Genomic DNA, 13,652 nt, shown 5'->3' with positions numbered 1-13,652 from the left:
ATTTTATTTGAGGTGGACTGCACTGTTTAAACAGATTGAGTATGGCAGACCATGTTTGCTATTCTACAACATAGAGAAACCTAATCTCTACAGTATGTCCTATAGGCTGTACTCAGCATGTGTCCCTCAATGGGTGACTGTCGTACTGCAAGTGCCGCTTAAAATGTCATACATACTCTGGACACAATGAACTCCCAAACCCTACAAAGGAGCCAAATGAGGTGTGACCATACATACTGTAACAAAGGGGTTCATAAATTAACCATTAAAACTAAAGCTTTGCCTGACAACTTACTTCCAGCTATATTCATGCTGATGTACCAGTCTGTCTGCCATTATTACAATCCTTTCTTCTCTCACTACTAAATAAAACACAAAGGTACTCAACTTGTTCAGCAGGGGCAGCTGTATCCCAATAACCTCTAGACAGGATGTCGTTTGTTTCTAGGGAAGAACTATATTTTTGTGTAACAGTAATTCCTTTATAGCCACACATCTCCACTAAGTTAAGGCTATATCCCAGAGGACCAAACTAGCATAAAAGTTATAGTACAGTAGCATTAATAAAACAAGAGCACTGCTTATTTATATATGCGGCCTATTTTTAAAAATGTTTGTTTGCCCAGATTAAAGCATTTCAAGTTCTACAGCCATATTAAGCAGTATGTATGTGTGATCAAAAACCTGGCAATATCAAAAAAGACCAAACCACATACCAATTCCTGGACTGTGCCTTAATTTTTTTCACTATTAACATGTTAAGTGCATAATGTTACCCTCCATCTTACAAAGGTGTTATGGCTGTCTTAATGAAGTGAAAACACTACATATGCAGGTTGAAAAAGAAGCCTAGTTAGACAAAATAGTATACAGCTACACTGCTGCCACTATGTTACTGTTTTCATCATTATGTGGATATTTTTAAATTTATTTTAAAATAAAATTAAAGTGAAGGAAACCTGAGGAACTAAAAGGCTTTAAATCTTGTTTCCACTCTGATTTCCTAATTATTTGAACACGTTAGAAAATATAATTCAAATAAAAATTTGGATGCTTTTTGTGTGACTGAGACTTAAATTAAAATTTGCATGTATGTGTTTTTGTGGGTACACTTTCAATACAGCAAAATTTTGAAAATGTTTATTATTTACCGCTTTAATTATTTATTTGTGCCACCTTTGTAAGAGTTCAACCCTTTCCCACCTAGTTAGAAACCAATTCTACCAAATAACACAAATTTTCTAGAGGAAACACTGAAACAACCTCTAGATTACTGTTAGCAGATAAGTCCTACTACTGACCAATATATACTATGGCTGCTGGGAGTTTGTCTGTTTTACAAATATAATATAAAGGTTTTCTAGTCTAAGAAGTACCAAATCAAATTGAAAAAGACCTTTTGTTTTTGTTATTCTATAATTAATATATGAATACATACTGATCAGTCAATACTTTTCATTTAAGGTGTTGTTAAATAAATTACCTTTTTTCTACAAATAATATTAATAATACAGTAATAAGGTATAAACAAAAAAACTGCAAATGGAAATATCTTTGAAAATGGCCACAGCAAATGCTTAAAATGTCCTTTGTTTCTTAATTTGGAGCAAAATGCCGGAGCAGCAGTTAGGACCGCTACCTCACTGCACCAAACACAGAATTTAAATCTCAGGATAACTAAAGCCTGTGCAGAGCTTACATGTTGTTTCCTTGTCTTGCTTGGTTTTCTACTCATAGCTAATAGACTTGCTTGATAGGTTAAATGGTGACTCTGAATTGTACCATTGTTTGTGTAAAAAAATGTCCTGGAATGGACATGGAACCTTGGTTGTTTAATACATTCTACATAATGCTACTATAACAGACTCAGGCCTCCCATCCATCCATCCATCCATCAACTCTTCTGTCTTTCAAACCTGCTTTATCCTGAGCAGGGTTGCAGGGAAGCAACAGCCTATCCCAGCATGCACAGGTACAAGGCAGGAACAATGGTAGGACAGGACCCCAGTCCATTGCAGCATGGACACACAGACAGACAAACACATACACTAGGGCAACTTAACTTCACCAATCCATCTAAGCTGCATGTTTTTGCACTGTGGAAACAGGAGCACTCAGAGGAAAGACTGACCTCACACGATCCTAAAAACTGAAATGAAAATCAGTTTCAAATCCATATTGTTTTTTTTTTGTCTAGTTTGGTATTGCTATAATTATTGCTCCATTCAAATCTAAATCTTATGTTATCTTCAATAGAATAAATTTGCAAAATCTATACTCATAAATAAGCAAATGCTTGTCTTTGTGTCATTTAGGTTTAGTTTAAAACACACACATAGAACTTATCGGAAACATAAATAGAATTCCCATGTTCTGTTTCATATACCAGACATGAAAAAATAAATACAGGCAAAAGCCCCCGCCTTACCCCAAAAATATCAGGGTTCAAAGCTGATTAATCTGCAACAGTTTAATCCAATTCCTCTTTACATCTTTTAGGTGGTGGCTTCCGTTAGGTTAAGTAAATATATTTATTAATAATCCTCACCTTTCTTTGAATCTTCTGAGCATCGTATCGAATTTGAGTAAACTCTCGCAGTCCAAATGATCCACCAACTACAAGTAACTGCAATGAGAAAAAGACTTTATTATCTAAAATTCTTACAGTAGCTTAGCAGATGCTTAGGTACTCCAGCCCAGAAGTTAAAATGACCCTTCTTTACAGCCCTATCAGTCCAGCTGCAAAATGATCCTTGAGTATAATAGCAAGGTACAGTTACCAGGTGTGCATCCCTTCCACGTTTAGAAGTAATTCATTTTTTTGTTGGAGTTGTCAGTGTTTAGATTACTCACAGTGTTGGGCACACTGTATTTGCGGAATTATTTTCTTTGCTACTGCTAAATTGTTTTCTTAGTTGTGGAAAAGAAAAACAGCCTGATATTAATGAAATTGTGGTTGGTCAACTCAGTATGCAGCAAGTACAAGAATTTGTAAGACTAAGCAAAATCAGTAGTGGGAAGCAAAGTAAGAGGTTTGATGTATATAAAAATGAATAAACATGTTCACAAATGGAAAATTTTACGTTTAAGCGTAGCTTAAGAACAAGGAGCATATCTCAACTGAAAATAGCCTGGCATCAAAACACAAAGGCATCCTGGAAAACCAAGTAACTTCCAAAGTCCCTGTGAAAGCTCTCTGACCATCTAAGTAAGTTTCAAGTGGTCACTGCTAAGACACTAATCTTTGCACAAAGGTTTAAAAAGGAATGTTGCATCTTACTATGGCTACCATTTTTCAAAGACATAGCCCAAAAATTGTATATAGTTATGCACAATGCAATAGAGGTTTGGAGAAGGAAAGCATTCCTAATGCATAACTAAGGATATAGTAAATATGTAATATACACTTTCTAGTTCTTACCAAGACTACTTCAATGTTATATATGCAAACCTCCAGACATACCGGATACTTCGAAATGAGCTGAAATAATATTGTAGCACAGTTCTGCAAATTAAGCAGCCACATTCCAGATCCAATACTCCTGAATTATGACATATCACATCATGCAAATAGCACCTTAACACATTTAAATTCCAGAACCAATTTCCAAAATTAATCCTACCGCTTGCCTGTCCATTAATCCATCAGGAACCACTGAAGGCCAAGGGAGTCCAGGGCCTATAGTGGAAGTAATGAGAATCAGATCAGATTCTATTCCATTGCTAGACACCATCAAACACACTCCGAAACTCACTTATACTGGGGCCAATAACTTTGAAGATCTTTGGGTTGCAGAAGAAAATACAGAAAACACAAAGGAACTCCACAAAGTCAGTTATCAGGCTGTGATTAGGAGCCTAGAGTCTCAATGAGCTGTGAAATTGCAGTGTCAACACATATGACTGTGCCAACCCAATTTCCCAATTCTTAGACCTGCTTCTAACTAATCTAAAGCAGATGCATAACTCATTTTGATTATAAGGAACAATCCTTTATTTAACTGCACTGTCCTCAATTCATTCATTGCTTAGAAATTTACTGAAAATAACAAATATACCCAATTTAAATATTCTAGTTAAAATTGCAAGACTGGTCATTCTTTTTAAAGAAATACATCATTTATGAAAAATTTTAGTCTGCCTTTTGCACTGGTCACTATGCAGAAGGAGTCTTACCTCATTTTGTAAACTGAAATCAATTACAGTCATGGCAGAAATTATCGGTACCCCTGGAATTTTCCCAGAAAATGCACCATCTCTCCCAGAAAACTGTTGCAATTACAAATGTTTTGGTATACACATGTTTATTTCCATTATGTGCATTGGAACAACACAAAAAAACAGAGAAAAAAGCCAACTCTATTAGACTTGAACACACAATGGAAGGTCTAAAGTTTAAAAGTACCCATTATGAGAAGAACCTGGGAGTCACAGTGGACACATCACTATCTACATTAAATAGAAGCCCATGAGAAAGCTAACAGAATGTGTGGCTATATAGCGCTCCGTACATACAGAATATGAATCAAAGGAGGTTTTTCTTAAGTTATACATCTAATGAGACCTCATTTGGAGTTGTGTGTGCACTTTTGGTCTTGGTGCTACAGAAAGTACATAGCGGCGCTAGCAATAGTGTAGAGGACACTGATTGTGGTTAATTCCAAAACTGCAAAGTATGAGATCTAATTAAAGATTATAGGAGCTGAGCCTTTCAGTTTAACCACATGGAGATTCAGATGTGACAGAATACATCAAATTGGTCTCGTCCGTTATAGGAGATGGAACTCCGTTAGCAGCGGTGTTATTTGTTTACTTATTTTGTTATCATCCCGAGGTATCCTGTATTTACAATAAATTCCAAATGCAAAATACTCTGAGACAGACTTGCTACACTGGAAGACTGATGCAGAAGGAATAACCCAGTGAAATTCGTAGCTGAACTATTCTCTAAAATAATTGGAGAGGACTTCAATTCAGACACCGAGATAGCAGCAGCTTGCCACATTGGGGATTAATGGGGATAAACCTAGGACTCTTACCGTGCGTTTCGAAAAATTACAATCTACAGTAAATTAAAAATAATATTACTTCTCAGACAGAAACAACAGATTATATTTGAAAATAACCACATTCGTATTTTCCCTGATTTCTCACCCTCAACAGCTGCTAAAAGTGCTGTTTTTTACAACATTAAACAGCTTATGGAAAGCCAATATCAGATACACCCTCTTGTATCCTGCCAAACTGAAAGTGGACATTCAAGCCAAGCTCTACATTCTTACAGTTGTGCTTGAAAGTTTGTGAACCCTTTAGAATTTTCTATTTCTGCATAAATATGACCTAAAACATCATCAGATTTTCATTCAAGTCCTAAAAGTAGATAAAGAGAAACCAGTTAAACAAATGAGACAAAAATATTATACTTGGTCATTTATTTATTGAGGAAAATGATCAAATCTATACTAATAAAAGGCAAAAACCTCACTGACTCACTCACTCACTGACTGACTGACTCATCACTAATTCTCCAACTTCCCGTGTAGGTAGAAGGCTGAAATTTGGCAGGCTCATTCCTTACAGCTTACTTACAAAAGTTAAGCAGGTTTCATTTCAAAATTCTGCACGTAAAGGTCATAACGGTCGACAACATCCGCCATGTTGAACTTTCTTATTTATGGCCCCATCTTCACGAAATTTGGTAGGCGGCTATCCTGCACTAACCAAAACCAATGAACGTACTTATTTCTGTGGTATGACTCCACTGTCGGCCGCCATATTGAACTTTCCAACGGTCTTTGTTACTTATGGGCCCATCTTCAAGAAATTTGGTACGCAGGTTCCCAACGCTAACTGAATCCTACTTACATAAATATATACTTCCATAGCCTGCAGCTCGGTCACCGTGTGAGGCAGCGTTGGGTCCCCCATCCCAACGCCTCCCACGTTGTTGGCTGCCTGCCTGCCTATATAATTCCGTCCATCACTCCAGTCTCTACATTCCCTTCCTTACTTCGCCACGGGATTCACGTCTCCCTGCTGATAACTACAACCTTTTTACTTAATCCACGGCTTCTCCGCTGTTTTATTGTTCGTTTATTACGATTATAGTTATTGCATAGGTATTTTAGACTTACTTTACATTATTCTGGTACCCATTTCCTTTATCATTCCAACTGTACCCCCATTAACATGTCTATTGAGGTAATCACCATCGATCAAAGAACTGTCACTTACCGAGTGGTTTCCATGCCCGGAGATGGCACCTACCTTTTCTATTCTCTGTGTTACATATTGCAGGGCCATATCAGGCTCACTCTTGATATCCAGAGGAACATTGTGTCTTATGTATTGAATGACTGGAACAGGTTCAAGGTGTGGACTGATGACGGTACAGGAGATAATCATACTACACAGGAGCACTAGAAGAGTGAAATGCTTAAGCCCTTCACCTATGGATCTGTATGTGAGTTGATGGCTGCCGCTGAATTGTTCAGTTGTTGCTTTCAAGTGTACCGAAATGGTCAAATATTTTACACCCTTGGACAACCGCCAATGCCTCTTAAACATCTTAGATTCACAGGTGACGATTTCAGTAGTGGACACTTTGATGTTTATGAATGTTTAAACTCTCAAAAGCTGGATGTGAAGTTATCGATGAAACCGGTTGTATTCTTACAACGCTTGACAGATGCCGAATGTCTCTTCAACACAAGTCCTGCAAATACTGTCGTAATTGAAACAAACCATGAAACTCAAACCGATTATGACAGCAGCAATCCAAGCTGTGAGATTTGAAACAAGATTACTGTTCACATGGCCAACTGTACGTTGCATGCTCAACAACAACAACATTTATTTATATAGCACATTTTCATACGAAAAGTGGCTCAAAGTGCTTTACATACTGAAGAAAAGAAAAATAAAAGACAAAATAAGAAATTAAAATAAGTCAACATTAGTTAACATAGAAAAGGAGTAAGGTCCGATGGCCAGGGTGGACAGAAAAAACAGAAAAAAACTCCAGACGGCTGGAGAAAAAAAATAAAATCTGCAGGGGTTCCAGGCCACGGGACCACACAGTCCCCTCTGGGCAAAGAGTAAGCAAGAGTAAGCTCAGTGAACAGCTTGGTCATATTACAACCGGAGGGCCGAAATGACAATGTGGTATAAAAGAGATCCTTAACAATTAATTATTGGTATATTTTCCCTCAGTTTAAAAAGGTTTAATTTTCTTCTTAATAAAAATTTTAAGGCAGTACTTACAGCTGGCGCGGGTATTTTGCTAGTCTATACTAATAAAAGGCAAAGCCCTCACTGACTGACTGAATGACTGACTGAGTCATCACTAATTCTCCAATTTCTTGTGTAGGTAGAAGGCTGAAATTTTGCAGGCTCATTCCTTACAGCTTACTTACAAAAGTTAAGCAGGTTTCATTTCGAAATTCTACGCGTAACGGTCATTACTGAATCCTACTTATGTACATATATACGGCCATAGCCTGCAGCTCGGTTGCCGTGTGAGGCGGAGTTGCGTCCCCCATCACCATGCCTCCCACGTAGTTGGCTGCCTGCCTATATTGCGCCCCCCTTACCCATGCCGCCCACGTATTTGAGTGCCTGCCCATATAAGGCTGTCCGTCACCGGCAATCCAATAGACACGCTGCCGCCACAAGGCATTTGTCATGCCTAAGACGAATATGATTTTCGTGAGATACAAGTTTAGTGAGAAGACGCAAGGTATAAACAAGACTTTTGATCACTTTGTAACAGAATTAAAATTGCTGGTGAAGGACTGTGCTTATGCAAATGAAGATGAGATGGTCAGGGATAGAATAGTGTTTGGCACAAACTCAGCAAAAGTGTGAGAGAAACTTTTAAGTGCTGGGTCTGAGCTAACATTAAATAAAGCCGTGGACATCGCAAGATCGCACAAGATAGCAAACTTTCGATGCATGTACTCAGGGCGGCTCACGTGAACTGACTGTGAACGCAGTATGCAGTGTGATGTATGGCCGGCTGTTCATCTTGGCCAATACCCCCACGCTGCCAGGTGGCGCCCTCCCTGCAGTATGGAGGTGCACCGAAGACCAGCAGGGCATTATGGAAATTGGTGTCTTTATTCACAGCCCTGCTGGATACCATGGGGGCCGCCAGGAGTCACTGCAGGGAGGTCCAGAGACTATTTGCCTTACGCCCAGGAAGTACGTCATAGTCACATGGACAAAGAGAACGTTGTGCTTCCTGGGTGAAGAAAAAAGGATTTTTATCTGACCCGGAAGTGTTCCAAGTCACATGGACAGAGAGGGTGAAACGCTTCCGGGTCAAGGATGAAAAAAGAACTGCGGAAGATCCCTGACAGACGAGCTGAGCTGGGTGGAAGGGTGGCAACGCGTCTGGGAGTGGAGGATTGATTTATTGTAATTATTATTGTGATTTATATGAGTATTGTGGAGGAGAGGGTGCTTTGTGCACTGTGGCCATTAAATAAAGTCAAATCTTGGACTTTTACCTGGTGTTCGGAGTCGTGGACAAGGGTTCAAGGGAGCGATAGCGCCCCCTATCTGTCACAGCAGACAACAAGCAAAAGCTCCAAAGAGTGCTGAACAAAAAACGCATTACACAATTGAGAAGGCAGCAAAAGAATATGAAGCGAGTGACGCATACAAGCATATTCATAAGTGCAGCTACCGCGGAAACAAAGCACATTGTGGAAAAAGTCAATGTCCAGGTAAAGGAAGACAGTGAAAACGAAGATGAGATGGTCAGAGATAGAATAGTGTTTGACACAAACTCAGCAAAAGTGAGACAGAACCTTTTAAGTGCTGGGTTTGAGCAAACATTAAATAAAGCTGTGGACATCGCAAGATCGCACGAGATAGCACAACCACAGCTGAGAACCTTCAATGCATGTACTCAGAGCAGCTCACGTGAACTGACTGTGAACGCAGTACGCACACAAAAAGGAAGAGCTCCAAAGATCACTGAACAAAAAATGCATTACACAATTCAGAAGGCAGCAAAAGAATATGAAGCGTGTGACGCATACAAGCATATTCATAAGTGCAGGTACTGTGGAAATGAAGCACACGGAGGAAAAAGTCAATGTCCAGCTAAAAGAAGACAGTGTAAAAAATGTGGTAAATTGAACCACTTCACTAAAGTTTGCAGGACTAGGAAAGGTAAACCCCTGCATGCAGTGTGTGATGTCTCAGATAAAGAGGAAGACGAGCTGTTTATTGATGCAGTAAGAAAGGAACAACCCTCTGAATCGGAACAAGCCTTTGTAGACATATCAATAGGTTAGCAAGGTGTACAGCTTAAGTTTAAATTAAGTTCATAGACACGCTGCCGCTAAATATTCTCAGGCAAATCCACAACTTAATACCGGGAATGCCTGTTAAACATCATAGATTCACGAGTACCAATTTGGGTAGTGAACACTTCGATGAATGAAACCTGTTAACTTTACAACGATTGTCAAATACGGAATATAACTTGAACACAACACATCCTCCAAATACGAACCTGATTGAAAGAAATAATGACAATTAAATCCTTGATGACAGCAACACTCATAACAGTCACAAAACAATTACACTGACAATCATGTTACATTATTTTTAAAATGTTTCCTTTTCTTTTTCATAACTTCTATAACACACTACTTCTCCGCTGTGAAGCACGGGTATTTTGCTATATTACATATTTGTGAGTGGCAAAAGTATGTGAACCTCTAGGATTAGCAGTTAGTTTGAAGGTGAAATTAGAGTCAGGTGTTTTCAATCAATGGGATGACAATCAGGTGTGAGTGGGCACCCTGTGATATTTAAAGAACAGGAATCTATCAAAGTCTGCTCTTCACAACACATGTTTGTGGAAGTGTAACACGGCACAAACAAAGGAGATTTCAGAGGACCTCAGAAAAAGAGTTGTTGATGCTCATCAGGCTGCAAAAGGTTACAAAACCATCTCTAAAGAGTTTAGACTCCAACAATCCATAGTCAGACAGATTGTGTACAAATGGAGGAAATTCAAGACCACTGTTACCCTCCCCAGGAGTGGTCGACCAACAGAGATCACTCCAAGTGCAAGGCGTGTAATAGTCGGCGAGGTCACAAAGGACCCCAGTGTAACTTCTAAGCAACTGAAGGCCTCTCTCACATTGGCTAATGTTCATGTTCATGAGTCCACCATCACGAGAACACTGAACAACAATGGTGTGCATGGCAGGGTTGCAAGGAGAAAGCCACTGCTCTCCAAAAAAAACATTGCTGCTCATCTGCAGTTTGCTAAAGATCACATGGACAAACCAGAAGGCTATTGGAAGAATGTTTTGTGGACGGATAAGACCAAAATAGAACTTTTTGGTTTAAATGAAAAGCGTTATGTTTGGAGAAAGGAAAACACTGCATTCCAGCTTAAGAACCTTATCCCATCTGTGAAACATGGTGGTGGAAGTATCATGGTTTGGGCCTGTTTTACTACATCTGGGCCAGAATGGCTTGCCTTCATTGATGAAACAATGAATTCTGAATTATATCAGAGAATTCTAAATAAAAATGTCAGGACATCTGTCCATGAACTGAATCTCAAGAGAAGGTGGGTCATGCAGAAAGACAATGACCCTAAGCACACAAGTTGTTCTACCAAAGAATGGTTAAAGAAGAATAAAGTTAATGTTTTGGAATGGCCAAGTCAAAGTCTGACCTTACTCCAATCGAAATGTTGTGGAAGGACCTGAAGCGAACAGTTAATGTGAGGAAACCCACCAACATCCCAGAATTAATGCTGTTCTGTACGGAGGAATGCGCTAAAATTCCTCCAAGCCGGTGTGCACGAATGATCAAAAGTTACCAGTAACGTTTAGTTGTAATTATTGCTGCAAAGGAGGGTCACACCAGATACTGAAAGCAAAGGTTTACATACTTTTGCCACTCACAAATATGTAATATTCGATAATTTTCCTTAATAAATAAATGACCAAGTATAATATTTTTGTCTCATTTGTTTAACTGGTTTCTCTTTATCTACTTTTAGGACTTGAGTGAAAATCTGATGATGTTTTAGGTCATATTTATGCAGAAATATAGAAAATTCTAAAGGGTTCACAAACCTTCAAGCACAACTGTACCTCTACGAAGGAAGCAGAAAAAGAGCTAAGAACACTGATCCCAACACTTGTTTGAAATACAGTCGTGAGTCGCATCCTGTCATGGCAAAGAAGACCTTACTAGCTGCTTGATCCACTTGCAATGATACTGGTACTGTAATTATACATCCTTTTCCCTTCTCAGCCACTTTTTGTTTATGCTTTAATTACAATTATATGCATATATGTATGTATGTGTAAAACTTTTTTTTTAATTAATTCATTATTTTTTTTAAAGGAGACTTTAACATCATACCCTAAATTGCTTAATCGGCTTCCTGCGGTGCATGATTAAGGCACTACGCCCATGGAGCCGTATAAGAATGGGCTGGCACAGAGAAACAGGAGGAGATGTGAAAGAATGAGTATAGGAGAGCGAAAGTTCGGCATTGGGGGCAGTGTAAGAGAGCAGATGAGCCAGCCAGCCATCTGATGAAAGAGGTCAGCACGATCAGGGGTCCCGTGATAGAGCAAGTGATCAGAGATCGAGGGACAAGATCGCTCCCACTGATTTCATAGAAGAGTGGGTTCAATCGAGCATGCCTTGGGTAAGATGGAGAGACTGGGAAGGAGCTATGCTTGGCTGGTGTAACCCCAATGTCTGCTACAGGATTGTAATCTCATTTTAGCCTTCTTTTAAACGCTTTGATATTACCTATTTTTTATGGATTATGTATTTATGAACACTTTGGAAAAACTGCTCTATTTAATTGGATATTTTGTTTCAATAAAAGCATTATATGCACTTTGCAACTTCCCTTCGCTTCGTTTGGTGTCCTTATTGTCCAGCTCATCCGGTTACATTATCAACGGTGTTGTGTTCAAGAGGCTCCCTGAAGGGAAGCGGGAGCATGGAGCAGAACTTGCATTGTCACAATTTAAATTTTAATCCTCATATGCTGCTGCTGAGGGACTTGTTTTGTTTTGGATGTGCTCTGTCTCTAGGTATGTCAGAGGACTGGGTCTTTGTGAAGTGTAGCTCGGCTTCACGTGGGGAGGCAAAATGGAGGGGCGGGGAGGCAAAACGGAGGGGGGGGAGAGAAAGAAAGCAAGCTACCTCTACTGTATCCTTTTAATCCTTATACTTGTAAGTGCCAACATAACAATAGGCTTCATGGCAATAACTCCTTAGAAAATTGGAAATTACGGTCACAGCTGTCTTATATTCAGTTAAGACTACAAAATGACAACAAAAGTTCAGAAGCATTGTCTCCATAACCGAACAGTTAACTTTGTTAGCTGGAATGTTAAAGGTCTGAATCAAAAATTAAAGAGAAAGAAAGTATTCTCTCACCTAACAGGTCTAAACGCTAAAATAGTATTTTTACAGAGACCCACTTATTAAAGCAAGGATCAGTTTCGGCTGCACATAGACTGGACTGGCCAAATATTCCACTTCAGCTTTACAAAGAAAACTAGAGGTGTGGGAATTCTTATACATAGAATAGTCTCAATTGCAGTACCTATATATATAATTCACTAAGGCAAGGCACCCATGGAAAGCACGCCGGAAGGGGCGTGGATTCACTAAGCCACTGACAAGTAAGACGCCCATGGCGCACGCAGGAAGGAGCCACGCCCACCAACTCTAAGACCATTGGATACGACGACAACTCGCAGAACCACGCCCACCAACTCGGACGCGACGACACAGGAAAAACGGCGTCATTTATGTTCGTCTGTTGTGGAGTCCACATGCAGCTCTGAGCCACGTTGACTGTTCATAGAGGCATATTTCTTGCAGAAGTGAATCGCTATGTGCAGCGTGTAAAACAGTTTGCAAAGGGTATCCCATGGGATCCTTAAAACAATCCTTTAAAACTGAGGTTAAAACCCAATGAAGGAGGCAGTCTTTAAAAACCAATAAGCCCTGTGCGCATGTTTCATTGCTGTCTCACCTGCTTCACCAATGCAGGCCCTGCAACAGTCGAGACGCTCTCTCAGCAGCTGACCTTCTCTGTGCCTGACCGGTTCACACAGAGGCACCACACGACGCAGCAGGACTATCTAAGAAGAGGCATGTTTGCCGCGGATGTGAATCGTTGTATGCAGCGTGTGAAACAGTTTCCGAGGAGTTTCCCATGGTCTTAGACTCGGTGGCTGGGTCTCTGTCAGTTGCTCTTGCGACCGGGTACATGACCAGGCAGTGTGTATGCTTCGAGTGCGAGGGTGGATGCAACAGAACCATCTAAGAAAAATCATGTCGCGGCTGTGAATCGCTGTATGCAGTGTGTAAAACAGTTTGTTTGTCGCAGATGTGAATCGTTGTATGCGGCATGTAGAGAGCAGTTTGCGAGGGGTATCACATAGTCTTACAGATGGTGGGCGGGTCTCTGTTAGTTGCTCTTGCGGGCGGACACATGACCAGGCAGTGTGTGTGCTTCGAGAGTGTGGGTGGATGCGACAGCACCATCTAAGAAGATTAATATTTGTCACAGATGTGAATCACTGTATGCAGCGTGTAAAACAATTTGTCGCGAATATGAATCGCTGTATGCAGCG

At 39.9% G+C, this 13,652-nt stretch overlaps 1 protein-coding gene across 2 annotated transcripts in view; it reads right to left on the bottom strand.

Moving 5' to 3' along the window:
* LOC120518749 (cytochrome c oxidase assembly protein COX16 homolog, mitochondrial) overlaps nt 1–13,652 on the bottom strand; it is a 59,705-nt gene that overhangs the window by 28,849 nt on the left and 17,204 nt on the right. The window contains exons 1-2 of one of the 2 annotated variants that reach the window (XM_039741696.1): nt 3,624–3,653; nt 2,549–2,626 (exon numbers count right to left, since the gene is read on the bottom strand). In XM_039741696.1, the coding sequence (XP_039597630.1) occupies nt 2,549–2,626; nt 3,624–3,638 (93 nt within the window). In that variant the 5' untranslated portion in view covers nt 3,639–3,653. Of the gene's footprint in view, nt 1–2,548; nt 2,627–3,623; nt 3,654–13,652 lie in introns of those variants that run through there. The other variant, XM_039741695.1, reaches the window with a different exon arrangement.

Source organism: Polypterus senegalus, chromosome 18 (genome assembly GCF_016835505.1).
Source record: "Polypterus senegalus isolate Bchr_013 chromosome 18, ASM1683550v1, whole genome shotgun sequence".
NCBI lineage: Eukaryota > Metazoa > Chordata > Cladistia > Polypteriformes > Polypteridae > Polypterus > Polypterus senegalus.
Note: the sequence above shows the minus strand (reverse complement) of the source record. Positions and strands in the feature narration are given on the sequence as shown.